The following is a 21,399-nucleotide window of genomic DNA, read 5'->3' as shown; positions in this document are numbered from 1 at the left end:
AAATAAAACTTCAATTAAGACACTGAAAGGCAGGAAAGACAAAAAAAAAAGAAAGAAAAGAAACCCATGGCAATATCAAATTTCATGGGATGCAGCTAAAATCATACTTAGAGGAAATTTAGCTTTAATACTGAAAAATAATGAACTACACATCTATTTAAAGAAGTTAGATAAAGAACATTTAAATCCCCACAAAAAATGAGAATAGTAAAGATGAGATCAGAAATTAATGAAGTAATGAACTCTCAATAGAAAAGATCAGTAAGAACTGATTCTTTTCAAACACTGATAAAAATTGATTAACTTTTTGTAAGACTTATCCCACCTAAAAATGACAAGGTACAAATAAACAATATCAAGAATATCTATACATGCTACAACTATTAAGTAATAAAATGATATTATGGACTACTGATGGCAATAATTGAAACTTTGGATGAAGTACAAAAAATATTTCCCCAGGGAAAAACACAATTTCCCAAACTAAATCAAATAGAAATACAAAATCTGCATTATTCCATATGACCAATAAATAAATTTAACAAAGGACCGAAAAACTTCCCCAACAGATAACTCCAGTGGTTTTACCAATGAGGTCTTTGAAAATTCAAAGAAGATGTAATTCTACTCTTTTACAAACTTATCCAGAATATAAATGAACAAGAAACACATAAGTCATTTTAAGAAGATAAACATAACCTTAACAACTTCACATAATGAACCCAACCTAATTCCATTTTAAGATTGGGAGCCATCTCATCACAAAGTCATGAAAAGTTAATTTCTGTTTTACTATAAATTACTGTGATTTCCAAACTTGCTTGGAATGCCTAACAAAAGCAATAGAGCAAGGAGAATTGTGGGCCATTTGTATACATGAACATTGATGTAAAACTTGCATTAAAATATTATTAAACAAAATCTAGGCACATACAAAAGATAATAAATATGTGGCAGACATATTGAGTTTATTCCAGAAATATAAGGATGATTTAACTTTGAAAAGCTGATCAATATAAATGAATACAGAAAAATAACAAAAGACAAAGCCATTTCCAATGTTAAAAATTAAAACCTCTAAGCAAAGAATAAAAATAGATGGGAGCTACCTTAATTATGGTAAAGGGTATCTCAAAACAAACAGCACTGGGAATATAGCTTACTGCCACAGCATTTCCCTACCATGCACAAGGCCCTGGGTTCAGTCTGTAGCAATAAATAAATAAATAAATAAATAACCTACAGTAAGCTTTATGCTTAAGGATAAAACAACAAAAACTTTCCCTTTGAGATCAGGAATAAGATTAAAGCATGTGTAATCACCATTATTCAGCATTGGACTGAAGGTCTTAGCAAGTATAGAAAAGAAACAAAACTTATAAAAATTAGAAAGAAACAAAACAATTATTATGCAAAAATTATATGAATGAAATAGCTATAAGTATAGAATCTACAGATGAATGTTATAATTAACTCAAGTTTCAGGGAGCTTGTTGAATACTTAAGATACAGAAACTAACTGTAAAATATTGGTAAATATCAGCAACAAAAAAATTAATAAAATGCTATAAAAGAAGATAATGTTGACAGCAATGTAAAAAATAACATGTGACCAGGAATAATTTTATAAAAGATCTGAAAAATTCCTGCAGGAAAATTGCTTCAATAAATGTAGCTGTATATGGAAAAATTCATTATTGTATCCTTATCACAAGCCATACACAAAAATCAACCCCAAGTGGCTTAATGATCTTAATGTAAAAGCAGGAATCCAAAGAGTAAAGAATAAGCCAAAGGAAAGATAGGAAAGTGCCTAGACTTATGGCTATAACATACTCTATATCTTCTATTAAGGCCTTTTCAAGCGAATAAGAAAAAGATGAATATCAGGGTCATGGAGGGAACAAGCATCACTTCACGTAATGAACCCAGCCTATTTCCATCTTAAGATTGGGAGCCATCTCAACACAAAGTCATGAAAAGTTAATTTCTGTTTTACTATAAATTACTGCAATTTCTAAACTTGCTTGGAATGCCTGCCCATGCCTTGAACTCACCCATGTCTGGCTTTCCCTGACCAGATAACAATGCTCTCTGAAACCCTAATGGTGCCTCATAAATTCTGATGTTGGGATCTAAATTTACTTCCAGGGTGCTGAACCATTTAGACCATTAACCTACTACCTGCCTTTCTATTATGCTTGTCAAAATCCTATTATCTGTAAGTTTTCAAGACACTCCCCTTTTTTGCAACTTTTTGTGCTATAAAACTGCACTCCTAGATAGCTGGAGTACTGTTCTCTAACCCAAGGATTTCAGGAGAGACAGTCCCAGCTGGTAGGAATTACAAGCTTGCTTTACTTTCATTTAAAATTGTAGTCGGTGGTCTTTTCTTTGCATCATGGTTTAACACATGTTTGTTTTCAAAATTCTTTAGCAGTGTTTCAAAAGTGATAATTACCTTATGCTTTGCCGTTCTTGATCAACATATCTTATTTGTGAGGCAAGCATTGTTTTATGAACCTTAATTTCTTCAGTTCGCTCGTCCATAGCAGTACATAACTGCTGTTTCCTTTTTTCCAGGGAAAGAACTTCTTCTGCCTTACTGTGAAGCATTTCTCGAGTGCGTTTAACTTCAAGTTTTAGAAGATTGTCCTCTATCATCATATCCTATTAACAGCAAAATTTTCAAATATTGAAATAATTAATTTTTATATCAAAACCAAAATATCTTCTTTTTATCACTCTAAAAGTCAAACTTGAGAATATGTCATTTTCTAATTTGACCATTGACTAAAGACATTAACTAGGGTTAAATTTAAATTGCTCCATAGTCATGATTCTTTAATAAATAAATAAATAATGCATGGCTATTCTAAGTCATTTTTTAAAAAAATCATTCAATTTTAAATTCTGGCTTTGCAGAAAAAAAAAAGAAAGAAATTATTCCCACAATTGAAATTTAAATGTCCAGAAAAAAACATAAAATCCTATGGAAGAACATTTTTATACTCAACTAAATCTCACAATATAATATGAAAATACATTTCTATTTTAAAACAATTTAGTCATAAGTAGAGTCCTGACATATGAGTGAATAAATTGATCAATCTCAAAAATAAAACATAGAAACAAAATATAAGATTTTTCTATTTCGTAAATGTAGCTTTACAGTTGGCTTTACAGTTGGAGGAGAGACTATATCCTTACTAGATCTCACATGTACAAAAATATATTCTAGATGAATGAAAAACTTAACATGAGAAATGAGATCAATGCAACTAGAAATAGCAAACATTTTTCTGATTTTTAGGGTGACAAAGAAGCTTCTAAGCATAAAAATTATAAAGAGGAAAAAAAATCCCACAGGTTTGATATTAAAAAAGATTTCATGTCTGAATAAAAATGTAAAGGTAAATAATGAAAATATAAACACAACAAAATAATATTTTCACATATAAAAATATTTCATTAAAAATTCAAATATATAAACCTCTGGTGGAAAAGTAGACAAAAAACATAAATTAGATATCCAAAAAGAAAAATATGGAACATAATGGAAAAATGTTGTAAACGTTTTATTTAAACATAAATATTTTACATTTTATCCTTAAACAAAATATTTTAAATGTCTCAAATTTAAACATGTAGAATAAAACAATGAGATACCATATTTGTCTATCAAATTGGCAATGGTTTTGTAAGTTAGAATATCCAGCCTCAGTGGTGGTAAATGAAATAGAATGTTTACACACTGCTGTTGGGGAAGTTGTAGTTAAAGCCTCTAGAGGGCAATTTAGCTTAAAAAATAGTTTTAAGACACCAAAGATATTTCTCTTTCCTTCCTTCCTTTTCTCCCTCTCCCTCTCCTCTCCGTCTTCTCTCCCTCTTCTCTCCCTCTCTCATAATTATACAGTTAGGGGCTGGGGTTGTGGCTCAGTGGTAGAGCACTTGCCTTGAATGCATGAGGCCCTGGGTTTGATCCTCAGCACCACATAAAAATATACAAACAAAAATAAAGATATTGTGTCCATCTACAATTAAAATTTTTGATAATAATAATTATATAGTTAAAAATTTATCCCAGGAAACTAACTGAAAAACTGTACAATGACATATGTGCATTTTCCATTACTGTGTGATGCATAATAGCCAAACATTGGAAACAAATATATCCCCAAAGTAGAAGGTGCTTAAGTGAGTTATAGTAACTCATGCAATATATTTGCAGGAAGTCATCAAGAGTTGTTTTTAAAGGAGTAGTTAGTGTTTTAGGAAATTTGTATAATATATTAAAATTTATTAAATACAAAATAAAATAAAAAGCCAATTTTCTTTAAAAGACTGAAAGAAAAAATATGACTTCAACACTTTTTCTTAGGTACAGTGATCTTACTTTTTTCTTCTTCACTATTTTCCATATTTTTAAAATTTTCTACATGACTTTTAAAGTGATATATGCACATGATTTTATTGTACCTGTTTTAAAGTTTTGGTTTTAATAAGTTCTTTCTCTGATCTGTCAATAAAAATATTTAGTTCATCTATTTTAGTCATGAGGGACTGTTTTTCATCACAATTTTTACTGTTTGACTTCTTGATGAAGTAAAGATCATTCTGTAAAAAAAGAAAAAGATATATGAAAGCATGTCTTCAAGAACTAAATTAAGCACATACTATAATGAAAATATCTTAAATTATACACTCTCGAATATTTATAATCAGATATTTTACTCTCTCATCATGCTATGTATCTTACATAATATACACACATAGTCACATAGAAACATTTTTATTTTCATCATCTATTGATATTTTGGGTTTAGGCTGAGTTCAATAATTATAGAAAATATTATGCATTGTTCTAGCTCAACCCAAATAATGAGGAGCTCACCATTTCTAAGAAGAGGGAATATACATTTTTATTCATTACAGGACTCACCCCTTCTATACTGGAATTGCTTGATCCTATCCAAGTCCCAAAGTAAAAACATTATGGGTCTGAGAAAACATAGGGACCTAAGAATAAGCTCTAGAATCAGATGACCTCTATTACCTATTAGCCATCTGACCTTGGTGGGTAACCTACTCTTTCTCAGTTCCTCACCTCTGAAATGGAAATGAGAACAACTCCTACCTACCCAGGTTGTTGGAAAGATTAAAACAGTTACTGTCAAGAAGTATGTAGGACAGTGCCTGACACATGAGAAATCAGTGGTGGCTGTTATTATTATTATAAATGTAATTACATATTGCTAGACAGAAAAGGAAACAATAATGTGAAGAGAGAGCCTACAGAATGGGAAAAATCTTTAATACAGGCACCTTGGATAGAGCATTAATCTCCAGGAGATAGATAGATAGATAGATAGATAGATAGATAGATAGATAGATAGATCAAAAAACTTAATACCAAAAAAAACCAAATAACCCAATAAATGGGCTAAGGAACTGAACAGACACTTCACAGAAGAAGAAATACAATTGATCAACAAACATATGAAAAGTGTTCATCATCTCTAGGTTTTTATACTACCATAAACACAATAAAACTCTTAAAGATGAAGAACATTTTCACCTTACTAACTGAATGGAGTCAACTGAAATATTGTAACAAGTAATTAGTGGAATAACAACAATAGATGACTCAAAAAAAAAAGAGCTGCTTCTTTTAGAGAGCATTTCAGAGAAAATAGGCAATCAAGTTATTTAGTATGGCAAAAAAAAAAAATTGGAGTTTACCAATGTTCTAAAAAGTCTACTCAGAAAGTAATTCTAAGTCAAATAGACCAAGGATCAAATCCCAGTTCTCTAGGTACTAACTATGTAACCTTGGATAAGTCACATACTTTGTAAAATAGAAACAGTACCTTCCTCACAAGGCATAAGAACTAAGTGAAATAAAATATTAGAGAAATATAATACAATATTTACCATATAGTAAATGTTTAATGGGAACATTACATTCTAATACTGTCTCTCAAAATGTGAACCTTTGTTTATATATTTGGGTAATTTAGCAATCACCCTAACCAAAGTTATCTTGGAAACCTATTGACTTAAAACTGAACAACTGTGAACTAGGATACCAGAAACATAACAAATTACATAAAGCTAAATTACATGAAGCTTCTTCATTTGTGTCTCCAAAACACCAAGGGTAGCCTTCTTCTGTTCCACTGATTTCCTAAGATCAATAATTTTTACTTCAAGGGCTTGTTTTTCTTCTGAATTAATCTCTCCCTTTAACCGTGACATTCTCCGTTCCACTTGTTGAATGTAAAAATCCTGTTATAGTTTTTAAAAAGAAGTTAATAAGGAGAAATAAATAATTCAAAGCTTCTCTGTAACATAAAAACACACTGAACACATTCTTATGCATTTGGCCTCGGCATCATCACTTAGTAAAATTAGTCTAGTCCTTTAGCAATTCAGGATAGAATTTTTCTTTAAAGGGAACAATAACAAACCATTTTCAACAGAGTGCATGAGTTACATGAAAGCAATCTAAAAATGTAACAAAGTCAGGGGTGTTTATCATACTGCCCTAAAAGCCTTAGTAAATTTACGGGACTTATATAGACATGGATCGTTGAGGGTACATTTTCTAGAGCACGCAAGAAAGATAGTCACAAATAACTATGAAAGGTTCAAATATGATAAACTTCTCATTAATCATTTTAAAAATTATACTTAATTTTGAACCACCAAGAATATATTAGATGAGAAAATTAAGATGTAGAAAGAGAGGGTGTTAAGAAATTATCATGAAAATACATAAGATGTGTGTGTCTTTAATAAATACAGAAAAAAATGAAAAATACATTTACTCTATTGCCCTGGGGATAGGGATGAAGTGTTCATAATGGCACAAATAAAAATCAACATAGTTTTTTCTAGTTTTCAGGTATCCCATGACTTGTTTTGTTCTGGGCTCAGCTGTCCCCGTTTCCTTTAAAACATGGGTCTCCCTCACTAGAATTGTCTCTCTTATTGCCTGTTCATGTTAGATAGAGAAAAAGAATAGCTTTTAGGGTTTCCCTATCCTACTGTGAACCTAACATAATATCCCACCGTTAGCATCTGTCTGTCCTTCCAAAAGAGTGCTTAGAAACTGTTCTTTTCTTAGGATATTGAGGCATCTTGACCACCACAACTATAAAAAATCAATATGGAAGACAATTACAAGAGTAACATCTACCTGACAGTACATAATTTCTTGCTGCTTCAGAGTTTCAAAATCCAGTCTATATAACTGATGGTTGAGATGTTTCAGAGAGGAACGGGTTCCTTCAATTTCAGATATGACAGCTTTTTCTTTCATTGTCTCAGTCTGTAACTCCTGAACTTTCTTAAATAGCACATCTTTCACTATGTTCAATTGAACTTCTACTTCCTGATAATAAGAATTATAATGGTTAATGAAATCATAATATTTTAAATGTTTTTTATATATGAACACTATAATTTAGGCGCTTATAAAAAAACTTGAAATCTTGCCACCAATATTGAAGCTTTTGGGAATATAAAACCCCATGCATGATTTCAACAAATTCCCAACATTTCCTATCATCTACTCTAGTATACTAAATTAGGAGTTTTCTATTCCTCTATCATGCACTTTGTCCTGTCATCTTAATTCCATATCACATGGCCCTAGTCTCGATACTAGGTCACTCCACTGGTTTCCTCAAAAAATTAACACCACTGGAGAAAAATATATAAGTTCACTGAGTTCACTGCCATCTTGAGGGTGTGGGAGGGAAGAAACAGTGTCACCCAATCTCCATCTTCTTTTGATCATGTAATGAGCAGGTAACTGTCTAAACATCAGCTCTCCAATGGAGGTGGGATTCAGAAGAATATGACTTTCACGATATAAACATTTACCACTGCAGCCAAACTCAAGCTACTATCATAAGTCCACTAAATGCAGAGTTGTGGAATGATACACAGAAGCAGACCATTATGCAGCATTTCTAACATACAGATAGGAGACGTAATTTTGACCTTAAGACATAGATTATAATAAAATAATTTGGAAGGGATAAATGCTGAATATTTATTACTTTTGCTTTTGTTTTGAATATAATTTATTCAATTATAAATAGAATTTGATTTTAATAGTAACTGTGTTTAGCAGCATAATATAAATTCCTGGAAATTCAAATACTGGCTTTATAGGCTAATAGAGGGCAGGCCCAGCACACTATTTGCACTATCTATCATTCATACATGTTGACCTTCCTGCCATGTGCTGCCCCCTAGGAAATATAAACAAGTCCCCTTTTCATTTCTCCTCTTGGAAGCAGACTTGATCTTGACCTAGAAACTTTATCACTAATGTATTCTAAGCTCTGGTTGATCTACCAAGCTAAGATCAATTGAAAGTCATCATTTTTAAATGTTGAAATAATTTCCTTCTGTGTTCTTATACTTTTCGGTAACCAGTGAATCTCAATATGAAGTAAAAGAAATTTAGGGTTGGCACATTTTAATCTTTATAAAGCAAGAAATACCTGGTAATCAACACATCATTTTTCATAAAACAGACAGTTTTCATTGGGCTTAAGACCTTCTCAAAGATTACCTTGCAGAATTTTGAAGTCCATGTTTTAGGGTAAATAATACAGTATATATTCAATAAAGATAGAGTTAGCCTTTTTTCCAAACAAAAGACAACATCAAAAAAATTAAGATAATGAACAGTCCTGCTAGAATATGATCAGTACATCTGCTGCCAATATTTTTACTTTCTAATTTAATTAATTTCTCTAAAAATGATTTTTTTTAATTCCCTGTGATCAAAAGCTCTATTTCATATGAATTTTACAGTCTTTACAAGTTTGTAGTAAGTTCTAATACTGCTCTCTATCATGTGCCATAGAAAATCATGCCATTAGAGGACAAAAACGACTTAAAAAAAATAATGTTGTATGATTTGGACTCAAACACCACTCAAGTCAAGATTGCTACTCAGAAGTTTTTACATGACTACTGAGGAAGCTGTATTCCATCCAAATATAACTAGAGATATTTTATATATGCCTCATAAAATGTCTAGGGAATTTGCCATCATCTTCAGCTATCCCTTCTTCCTCCCCTTTGGTCCCCCCCAAAAGGATAAAAGCAAGTAGTGCCCACTGTAACAGAGCACCCTTACAGGTTCCTTTGAAAATTTCACTGAGGAAATGGTGACTAGCCTTTTCCAGTGCCTCAAAACAAATAGTCCTCTGACTCCAAGAGTCTAATGAATTCACTCTTGCTAATTTTTAAAAATTAAAAGTAAACTTTACCTTTACACTTTTTTCTTCTTCCTTTAACATATCCTCCAGATTGGTAGCTTTTTCTTCCACAGACATGGTTTTTTCAGTAATGTGACTTAATTTTTTTTTTACAATCTGATTATGATTTTTAATTCTTTGTAACCTAAATAGTGAGAAAAAATAGAAAACATACTCCAAAAAAGTATTTAATGAAAACAAAGAATAATTTATCCTAAGACTTCTTTATATCTTATGAAAATTTCCTATAAACCTTTTTACTATAAATTGTATATCTAATAAATATAAAAATACTGCTCTACAGCCTTTGTGATGAAAGTCAGCTAAAACTGTCTTAAGCTCAGTAGAGTAGTAGCTATAATTTTGCAATTATTTTATAGAAAATAAATTTAAGTATCTAAAAAAACCATAAACATATTTAAATAGCTTTTTTTCTTACCTTTCTGTTTTTTCATGAATATCTTTCTTTATTTTGGAAATATTCTTCCTCAGAGCGTCTAAATCACTGGAAGTTCTATTCACAGTGGCTTTTAAAGAATCCAGCTATTCATTAGTTAAATGACAAAATTATTTATTTATTTTCTTATAAATTAACTTCATTTCTAAGAAGTTCAATTGTGCCCATTTTTAAGTTCTCACCTATACCACACCCACAAAACTTTTTTGTAATTAATATATATATATGTATTTTCTTACTTATTTTCATGTCAAATTTTAAATGCTCTGCTTTACAATACTATTAAATTATAAAAAATTACATAAATGTGTTGAAATGCAGAAATGTCCAATATCACTAGACCTACTTAGGAAGACCATATCCCAGGATTCAAGATAAATTAATGTCTGTATATAAAGTGCTTGTGAAAATCATATGAGTACAGTTGGATCTGAAAAAAATCTCAAAGATTCTAACACATCATCCTAAATACACAAATCCTTCTAATCACCTACATTTTACCATTAATCTAAATTGTTAAAACAGAAAGTCCGAGATATAAATTTTCTCCTTCACTAAATTTGCAAGATCCTAAGGACTTTGCCAAAAACTAAGTTCAAACTAATAAACAAATTCAGTAAAGGTATAAGATACAAAATCAACATATAAAAAACAGTTTATTTCTATACACTAACAAACTACTGAAAAAGAAAATTTTAAATAGCTCATTTACAAAAACCACTAAAGAGAATAAAATATTTAGGAATGAATTTAACCAAGGAGGTCAAAAATCTTATGCTGAAAACTGGAAAATATTGATAAAATAAATTATACAAGACACAAAGAAATAGAAACAGATATCCAGTATTCATGAGTTAGAAAAAGTAACATTGTCTGAATGTTTGTAATACTTGAAGCCGACTCAATAAAATTCCTATCAAAATTCCAACATCATTCTTCACAGAAGTAGAAAACAATCCTAAAATTCATATTGAATCACAAAAAAACCCAAATGGCTAAAGCAATCTTGAGCAAGAAAAGCAAAGCTGGGGGAATCACACTTCCTGAGTTCAAACTATATTATAAAGCTATCGTATAGCATAAGCAAATAAACATAATTCATCACATCAATAGACTTGAAGACAAGAATCATATTATCATCTCAGTAGATACAGAAAAAGCATTTGGCAAAATACAGCACCTTTTCATGTTAAAAACACTAGAAAAACTAGGGATAGTAGGATCATACCTCAACATTGTAAAAGCTATATATGCTAAACCCAAGGCCAACATCATTCTAAATGGAGAAAAATTGAAAGCATTCCCTCTAAGAACTGGAACAAGATAAGGATACCCTCTTTCACCACTGTCATTCCACATTGTCCTTGAAACTCTAGCCACAGCAATTAGACAGACAAAAGAAATTAAAGGAATATGAATAGGAAAAGAAGAACTCACACTATCACTATTTGCCAATGACATGATTCTATATTAAGAAGATCCAAAAATTCCACCAAAAAACTTCTAGAACTAATAAATGAATTCAGCAAAGTGGCAGGATATAAAATTAATACCCATAAATCAAACACCTTCCTATACATCAGTGATGAATCCACTGAAAGAGAAATTAGGAAAACTACCCCATTCACAATTCAAAAAACACAAAATGTTTAGGAATCAATCTAACAAAAAGAGGTGAAAGACCTCTACAATGAAAACTACAGAACTCTAAAGAAAAAAATTAAAAAATACCTTAGAAGATAAAAAGCTCCCCCATGCTCTTGGCAGGCAGAATTAATAATGTCAATATTATAAATGGCCATATTACCAAAAGTACTATACATACTTAATGCAATTCCTCTTAAATTCCAATGATGCTCTTCATAGAAACAGAAAGAGCAGTCATGAAATTAATTTGGAAAAATAAGAGGCCCAGAATACCCAAAGCAATTCTTAGTGAGAAAAGAGATTTAGGAGACATCACAATATCAGACCTTAATATGTATTACAGAACTATAATAACAAAAAATGGCATGGTATTGGCACAAAAACAGACATGTAAAACAATGCAACAGAATTGAAGACACAGAGACAAACCCACATAAATGCAGTTATCTCATACTAGACAAAGGCATCATAAACATACTTTGGAGAAAAGCTAGCCTCTTCAACAAATTATGCTGAGAAAACTGGAAATCCATATGTACTAGAATGAAATTGAACCTCTATTTCTCACCCTGTACAAAAATCAACTCAAAGTGGATCAAGAACCTAGGCATTAGACTAGAGACTATGCCTACTAGAAGAAAAAGTAGGCTTCAGCTCTCTACCATGTCATCCTAGGAACCACCTTCCTCAATAAGACTTCTAAAGCACAAAAAGTTAAAATCAAGAATCAACAAATTGGATGGAATTAAACTAAGAAGCTTCTTCACAGATTAGGAAATAATCAAAAATGTGAAGAGAGAGCCTACAGAATAGGAGAAGAACTTTCCCACATGCACCCAGATAAGCATTTATCTACAGGATATACAAAAAAAATCAATAAACTTAACACCAAAACCCAAAATAAAATAAAATAACCCAATCAATATATGGGCTTAGAACTAAACAGACTCTTCACAGAAGAAGAAACACAAGTGGTCAACAAATATATGAAAAAGTGTTCAATGACTCTAGTAATTAAGGAAATACAAATTAAAATTGCACTGAGATTCCATCTTGCCCCAGTCATAATGGCAATGGTCAAGAACACAAGTAACAATAAATGTTGGTGAGGATGTGGGGAAAATGTTTCACTCATACATTGCTGGTAGGATTGTGAATTGTTGCAACCACTCTGGGAAGCAGTCTGAAGATTCCTCATAAAACTTGGAATAGAACCACCATTTGAACCAGTTATCCCACTCCTCAGCTTATACCCAAAAGACTTTAAATCAGCATACTACAGTAATGCAGCCACTTTAATGTTTATAGCAACTCAATTCACAATAGCTAAACTATGGAACCAAGCTGGGTGCCCTACAACAGATGAATGGATAAAGAAAATGTGGTACATATTCACTATGGAATGTTACTCAGTCATAAAGAAGGATAAAATTATGGCATTGGTCAGTAAATGGATAGAACTGAGGGACTATCATGCTAAGTGAAATAAGCCAGTCCCCAAAAATCAAAGGTAGACTGTTCTCTCTGATGTGTGGATGCTAACTCACAACAAGGAAGGAGAATATTAGAAGTTCATTGGGCTAGACAAAGGGGAATGCAGGGAAGGGAGGGGGAATGGCAATAGAAAACATAGTAGAATGAATCGAACATATCTTCCCTATCCTTATGTAGGAATACATGATCAATGTAACTCCACATCATATACAACCACAATAATGGGATCCTAGTTGGAACAACTTATACTTATTCCGTATGTATAATATGTCAAAATACATTCTACTGTCATGTGTATCTAGAAATAACAAGTTTTAAAAATGAATTAAAGATAGGAAAGACAGTGGAACAAAACAGATATTACTGCTTTATGTATATATGTGACTACATAACCAATGTGATTCTATAACATGTGCACTCAGAAAAATGAAAAATTATATCCAATCTATGTATGATACAAAGTGTATAAATGCATTCAACTATCATGTATAACTAATTAAAACAAATAAAATTCTTAAAAAATAAATAAATAAAAATAACACCGTAAAATTCTGAGAAGAATTCTAAGGAAAAAACTAATTAGTTTCCACAGTAATTTTTTTGGATTTAATATAAAAAGTACATGAAAAAAAGTTCCTTACACCCAAGATGACTTTTATCAAAAAATAAAAAGTGAAGAGGATGTGGAGGAAGGGAAATTTTCCTGGTGGTATGAATGTAAATTTTTAAAGTCATTATGGAAAAAAAATATGGAGGTTCCTCAAAAAATTAAAAACAGAACTACCATATAATCCAGTAATCCTACTTCTGGACCAAGACCCCAAAGGAGAAAATCATGCTAAAGACAGACTTAATCCCTCAAGTTCAATGTAGTCTATTCACAATAGTCAACAGAGGGAAACTGCCTAAGTATCCATGAACAGATGAGTGTATAAAGAAACTATATTCCACATGATGGAAAATAGTTCAGCCTTGAAAAAGAAAAAAATTCTGCTACTTCTAAAAATATGGATGAAATGTGAGGGCATTATCTAAATTAGTCATGCAAGAAACAGACAAATACTGCATGTCTCATCTATACGTGGAATCTAATAAAGTCAAACTTGCATTAGCAAATAATAGAATTCTGGTTAGTAGGGGCTAGATTTTGGTCAAAGGATATAACTATTCAGTTGTAAAGAAGTTATGGAAATCTAAAGTATAGCATGATTAACATTAGTGTATTATATATTTGAAATTTGAGTAGTTCTTAAGTTTATCACCACACACACCCAAATAGTTATGTGAAGTGATAGATGTATTAATTAGCATGATCAGGGTGATCACCTCACATTGTATATACCTATCAAAATATCACATTTTATACCCTAAATATACACAATTTCATTTGTCAATCATTTGTCAATAAAGCCCAGAAAAAAGATGCATGTATTTTTAAAATAAAAGAAAATTTGCAATCTATTAAAGAGAATCAATAGTAACTATCTCAATGTAAGACAGAGGTTCTAACATCCTAGTGTATAAAATATTTTTTAATAATTAATAAATTAAATAACATGAATATTCTCAGCGACATTATTCAAAATAGCTTTACAAAGTGGAAACAACCAAAATGTTGATCAGCTGATGAATGCCTAAATGATGGGTATATCCATTATATGGAATATTATTCTGCATTAGAAGGAATGAAGTACTTATGCATGCTATTATGTGGGTGAACCCTGAAAATATAGTAAAGAAGCCAGACAAAAATCTACATGTTATATTTCTTTTACATGAGATGTACAGGATAAGAAAATCTCTAGAGAATGAAAGTAGATCAATAGTTGTCAGGGGTCAACAGAAGGGAAGAGAATAAGTACTATTGAAGATAGGGTTTCTTTTGGGGGTGACAAAAACATTCTAAAATTAGACAGTGGTGATAATTCCCCAACTTCATGAAGATACTTCATGAATGGGACACTTTAAAAGAATAAATTACTATATTGTAATTACATCTTGATAAATAAATTATGACTGAATAATACAATAAGTGAATCAATCAATCCTTTTCTGAAAGTGGCTTAAACCCTGAAAATTTTAAGAATGAGCTATCAGCAGTGACATCTAACTTAAGCAAGAAATTATTTATTTTTATGATCTGATATAATTATTCTCTTTATACAGAAAAAAATCTTTTCTTCTCCATCAGAGATAAAAATGATAATAGCTTATAGAATAAAATGGTCTATAATATTTATAATATTCCAATTTTCTACTTCAAGACTGGTAATTTCAGATGATATGACCCAATACAGAAATATTCTAAAGATCCTCTCTTGCTAACAAAGGGCTGTTCTCCACAGAGAATAGTCTAGTTGACATGTATGCCTGAGAAGTTTTGTCCTCTAATTCTGTTTCTTTATCCCCACATTAGTCTACTACTAAATCAAAATATCATTCTACATTAGCCTACCAGACCAAAATAATACTCAGTGAACTTAACCAGGTATCTCCAGTCGAATTTTAGAGTTAAAATTACACATACATTTGTAGCAATGGAAAGACACCTCACATTATCACCCATAACTATATGTTAATATTCATTTTCACATTTGCCTGTTACCTTGCCACTACAATTTCCATCTAGATCCTCAGAAACTATTTGTCTTCAGGTCCCTTACAGAACACCATATGTGGCGAGCAGATTGGGCACTGCACAACTCCATCAGGAGAGCCCTCCCAGGTACCTCAGCATTCTGGGGCTCAATGGGAGCACCGTAGAAATTTTATAAAAGAAATGTAGCAAGAAGAACTAGAAGATAGTTCCTTAAACCAAGGAAAGGCTTTATGCTATCTTATAGTAATGTTGTCATGAACACACAAACCCATCTTGTAGTTGACATACCTCATCCTTCAGCTGACTTCTGCTAGTTTCATGGTGTTGATACTCCATTCTACATTTAAAAACTTTACGCTCAGCAGCAGAAATTCTTTTTTCATATTCTGCATTATTTCCAATCTCACTTTCCAAAAACTTAATCTTTTCTTTGACCATATTTTCCTTTTCTCTTGTTTCCTGCTTTACCTTCATTAATGCCTAGGATTGAAACAAATGTGTTCACTTAAATATTTATTTAATATAACAAAACTAAAAGGAACTTCATTTTTATTTTTTCCATTATTATATTCAGCATTTATTTAACAAAAAACATTTTAAGAGATACTTTTATATGAATAAAAGAGTCTCTTATATGAACAAAATACTAATATGTCATACACTAATATCTATAAACTCATACAGCTAAAGGTCTCTATTTTATCTTTTTGGAACTTTGTTAAAGAAAGAAAAACAATTGGGACTTTACATATGAAGGGTAGCACCTAAAAAGATTATAATATTAACTATTTTTCACATAGAAACTTGTATTTTAATAAATTTTTCCAAATATTTTATAGATCAGTATTTTTCATCTTTCAAAAATAACATTTTAATTATTTGTTTGTAAAGGAAGATCTTCACTCGCATCTTTTGCTGATCTTAAATATACAATAGCAAATGGAATACATAAAGTATAACTGAAATGTGGACAAAATAAGTATGAGAACAAGGAGATGATGGATTCTACCCCAGAGGAGTCAATAGAAGATATGACTCAAGAGGCATCATTTAAGTCAGGCCTATGACAGTGCATGGAGATGCATAAATATTCTAAAGTGATTAGAGTGCAGGGTGGGAGGGCAGAAAAGAGAAGGGAATAGATTAAGAACAAGATATAGATGCAAGGAATAAGACTGGAAAGGTAGAACTTAGACCACAATTGTGTAAAATCAAATGCCATTTTAAAGAGGGTCAACTTTTTAAGCACTGCGGAACAAAGAACATTTTAAACCTGGGGAAAAAAAAGATCAGATGAGCTTTTTACAAGTGACTCTGATGGCAATAGATTTGATTAATTAAAAGGAAAAATTACCCTAATGTATTTCTTTTATGTTTACCAAATGGGAACCTACCAAATAACTAATCCTAGGAAACTGGGGGAGGATATATGTATTCTGAAATCAGTAAGTTTTTTAATGTTACACATCATATTTGTACACACTTGCATATTAAATTGATGCATATCTGACATTTAATGTACTTTTAATAAGATGTTTTAAATTTGTTTAATGTAGTATTCCTATATGTTCTCTATAACAAAAACATTCTATAACATTCTATATAATTATTGGGCTCATTCAAACAAAAGACATAGCAGAACTTCCTATGTTTAAACATTTCCAATGATCATTCTTAAAGTTTTCTGCATTACATTAATTTTTCTAACACTTAGGCAAATGCTTTAAGCCTACTTCAACATTATATTTCTCAACAGTGCTATTTATGTTTTCATATGGGTGATGCTTATAAGTGAAAATATGTTGCTTATACCAACATTTCTACCTTAGAATAAAACCACACTATAGAAATTTTTTTCTTTTCTAAATACTGTTTCTCTTAAGAAGCCAATTTCAGAATTTTTTGGCCAGACTCCTGCTAAGGTGTCACTAAAAAGACAAGTTTTGTTTGAAAAGAGACGAAAGAATACAATTTCAGTTGCAGAAGATCAAAATATGTCACCACCCCAAACAATCCTACTTCAGTTTATTGACCATTTTGAGTTAAAGGCACTTGAAACACTACAGATCCCAAGAAGGGTACTCTTCTTTTTCCCCTTGAAAGCAAAAGGCAAAAATTCTATATGAAAGGTGCCCATCTACTGCAGGAGAAAGACATTCACATCACCAGAGACAAGGAGTCAAGGCCAAGAGAAATCTAGATATACAAATCTCGTCAAACTAATCTTTGCCATCCTATTTACTTTTCCAAAATTGCAATTCTTTGTTCAACTTAGTATATAAGCACTTAGGTCTTGCCACATCTTTTGAGTATTTTTCTTGTTTGGGCTTCCCTGTATTTGTAAATAAAATATGTATGCTTTTCTCCTGTTAATCTGTTTTTTTGTCAATCCTAGATAAAAAGCCTAACAGGATAGACATAGAAAAACCTAACCTATCCAGTCTAAATGCTACAGCAGTATGAAGCAGCTCTTGTTGACTCACAAAAATTGATTTTACACATCTCTACTCTACTCTGTATTCAGAAGACTCATGTTGGTATAGAAGTAGTTATACCATAGAAATCAGAAATACTTAAACCAGGAGGTTTTGTGTTTATTTTTATCTTGTTTTCTTCTCAGAGAACAGTTATAAAAAACATTTAGAAGTGTATCACTGCCTAAAGAAACCACCACTTGGCACCCTTCCTAGTCTCTGACAACCCAATCAGAGATGTCAATGTGAAACTAAGAACCCACTTTTATTATGATCAGATAGCTACTATTGCCAAATCAATGGGCTAAGTCAATTTAGCCATGGAGTGGTTTGAGAATGCTGATTGTGGACCTATAATGTAAGGGGTGACAGACAGGACTTGATTTTGAAAGTAGAAAGAAGTTAAAAAATAAATAACAATATCTACACTAAAAATTAAGAGGACCTCTAGTATAATTGGTTCTCATGTATTCCTCCTAGAAAAACATAGCCCATTAACCAATAAAACATTGCTCTCTTACAGAAATTTAAAATACACAAATCACAAGTAATCAGAATTCTAAACTCCCAGTGGCCTTGGCTGCTGTCCTTTTTTTGGAATAGTTTTATAATGGAATTCTGAAACACATCTTCTAAACCTCCTTCTCTCCTCCTTGATTTCTTCTCCTTCCCAACTCCTCCTAATCCTCCCATTTTTACTTACCAATACTTCATTCCTTATTTCTTTCCCAATAGTGTTCTCCTAAATTACCTCTGAAAGTAACAAGTGATAATACTAGCTCTATATTACCATTGTGCCATCCTTCTCCCCTTCTACATCATTATTGGCACCCCAATTTAAAAAGTTTAACCTAGCCAGGCATGGTGGCACACACCTGTAATCCAATGTAATCCCAGAGGCTCAGGAGGCTGAGGCAGGAGGATCACAAATTCAAAGCCAGCCTCAGCAAAAAGTGAGGTGCTAAGCAACTCAGTAAGACCCTGTCCCTAAATAAAATACAAAATAGGTCTAGGGATATTTCTCAGTGGTCGAGTGCCCCTGAGTTCAATCCCAGTACCAAAGTTAAACCTTATAACCATCTAAGTTTCTTGTCTGAGTCTCCTTCATTTATATCTTGGTTATTTACCAAGACTCATTTCCCTACACCTATAACCGCACATATGTTAAATCTAAGGCACCATGGACATCATGAGTAAGTCAGGGTCTTGGTTTTACTGAATCTTTGAGTAAGTAATATTTGTTACACAATTCATAGATGGCAAGATTCAGCCTTCATGGATTATAATACTATAAGAAAATAATATTCATAAAATCACATTTCTAATTGATAGAGTCAGCTTTGAAAAACATCAAAATTATTGAATCCTGCTGCAAAAGTGACTTCCAAATAACACTGTGATTTACATTTAAAATAATGAGTTAAATACAAAAGAGACAAATACAGCTGAACATTACAAGAACTAAACTACTTTACCAAGGCGCAGTCATCTATGTCTTGATCCCTTCTCTGCATCTGTTCTATTGTGTTCTCCCACTGTTGAATGAGTTCTTGTCTTTCATTGTGAATATTACGAAAATCTTGTGCTGCTTTATCCAATTCTAACTGTCAATTAGAGAGCAAAGAACATTTATGTGAATTTAAGTGCTTTTGTAAACATCACCTTGAAAAAAAAAGAAATAAAAACCTTTATTAAACCAACCTGTGCACTTAGAGTCTCCACAAGTTCATTGTCAAGAATCTTTCTTCTCTGATTAGATTCCAAAGTCAGTCTTTCTAATTGCAGAGTCAAGGCCTAAGATGTGGTTTCATGCAAAATATTCGTTATTATCATTTTATTAATTTAAAAGCTATTAGATACTATACCCAATGCTAACTACTTTTACACAATATTATGCATTATTTGATATCTAAACCAACTATAAAATAGTATACATTTTCCTTATCTTTTAACCCCAAAGGGCTAAACTATTTGCATATAGCTTCATGAATATTCAATAATTTCTAAAATGAATCTTAATACTTCTTAAATAAAAAAAGATTAAATTATATTCAGACATTTTAAACTACTTAACATAATATATTTGATATTAAGCCTACTAGAAAATAGCATGTTTTATAATACTACCTTTGTTAATATCACCAGATATAAGCGGAATTTAAGTGATGGTTATGATAACAATATCAAACAATAGCACTATATTCACAAATAGCAAAAAATATAATATTCAAACTATATTTTAATTACAATAGGTAAAATGTCAATAAAAAGTTCTAGTATAAGACTTTATGTTCTGAAATGCTCTCAAGAATCCTTCTAAACCAAGATAGTCTTAACCTGACATCCATGGATCCCCAGTTGATCAAAGAAGAATCTATAAAACTATCAAAGGATCTATAAAATTGCCAGCAAAATTTTTGGTTATTTAAGTATAGTCATTTTTTTTTTGGTATGGAGAGAATATTTTGCTTTACTAGATACAAAATGGAGTCTCTGGTCCTGCTTTAAAAATCAGTAAATACAATCGTAGGCAAGAAAGAAGGGAAGGAAGGAAGGAAGATTGACATACTACAGATTTAGAGACAAATTGACAATTACAATTTATAATTTCTTACCCTAATTTTATTATCATCTTGTTGTGCATATTTCTGAAGAGTGAGGGCATCACTATCTTTATGAGCTGATTCTTCTAACCAGGTCTCCAAGGCTTGCTGGTCCCAATTCATTTGACATTTCAAACCGTCCAATTTTTGAGTAGCTTTAAATATGCCATTCTTATTTCCAAGGAATGTAAAAGGGAGATTATAAAATGTTATTCACTATACAAACTAAAATAAAACATAATATTGTATACAACAGAACATATTAAGCAGAAATTCTGCCCCCATCTTCCAGATATTCATAATGTCACATTTCACCACAAAACCATCATACACATATTTTAATTTTTTTAGTCATAAAATACAGAAGTCATAAAATGGAAAATTACACTAAGTCGAGAACAGTAGTTGAGCCAGAAGTCTCTTGAAAAAGTTTTTCAAACAGCATCTTATTGGCAGAAAAACAGACATGAAGACCAATAGAACAGAATAGAAGATACAGAGACAAATCCACATAAATACAGTTATCTCATAATAGACAAAGGCACCATAAACATTCATTAGAGAAAAGATGACCTCTTCGACAAATGGTGCTGGGGAAACCAGAGATCCATATGTAGCAGAATGAAATTGAACCCCTGTCAACCTTCACAAAACTCAACTCAGAGTGGATCAAGGACCTAGGTATTAGACCAGAAACCCTGCACCTAATAGAAGAAAATGTAGGACCAACTCTCCATCATGTCAGCTTAGGAACTAATTTCCTCAACAATATTCCTAAAGCATATGAAGTAAAATCAATAATCAATAAATGGGATGGTATCAAACTAAAAGGCTTCTTCAC

General features: G+C 31.6%; 1 protein-coding gene across 2 annotated transcripts in view; it reads right to left on the bottom strand.

The window, feature by feature from the left end:
• Positions 1 to 21,399, bottom strand: part of Ccdc39 (coiled-coil domain 39 molecular ruler complex subunit) — a 60,085-nt gene that overhangs the window by 22,506 nt on the left and 16,180 nt on the right. For both annotated transcript variants that reach the window (XM_076868579.2, XM_076868580.2), the window contains exons 4-13: positions 20,571 to 20,729; positions 19,657 to 19,749; positions 19,431 to 19,559; positions 15,770 to 15,961; positions 9,724 to 9,827; positions 9,297 to 9,429; positions 7,202 to 7,396; positions 6,124 to 6,288; positions 4,480 to 4,617; positions 2,462 to 2,670 (exon numbers count right to left, since the gene is read on the bottom strand). In XM_076868579.2, coding sequence (XP_076724694.1) covers positions 2,462 to 2,670; positions 4,480 to 4,617; positions 6,124 to 6,288; positions 7,202 to 7,396; positions 9,297 to 9,429; positions 9,724 to 9,827; positions 15,770 to 15,961; positions 19,431 to 19,559; positions 19,657 to 19,749; positions 20,571 to 20,729 — 1,517 coding nt within the window. The remainder of the gene's footprint in view (positions 1 to 2,461; positions 2,671 to 4,479; positions 4,618 to 6,123; positions 6,289 to 7,201; positions 7,397 to 9,296; positions 9,430 to 9,723; positions 9,828 to 15,769; positions 15,962 to 19,430; positions 19,560 to 19,656; positions 19,750 to 20,570; positions 20,730 to 21,399) is intronic.

The sequence above is a fragment of the Callospermophilus lateralis genome, chromosome 10 (assembly GCF_048772815.1).
Source record: "Callospermophilus lateralis isolate mCalLat2 chromosome 10, mCalLat2.hap1, whole genome shotgun sequence".
NCBI classification, from domain to species: Eukaryota; Metazoa; Chordata; class Mammalia; order Rodentia; family Sciuridae; genus Callospermophilus; species Callospermophilus lateralis.
The sequence above is the reverse complement of the archived record's forward strand: the minus strand, read 5'-3'. Positions and strand labels throughout refer to the sequence as shown.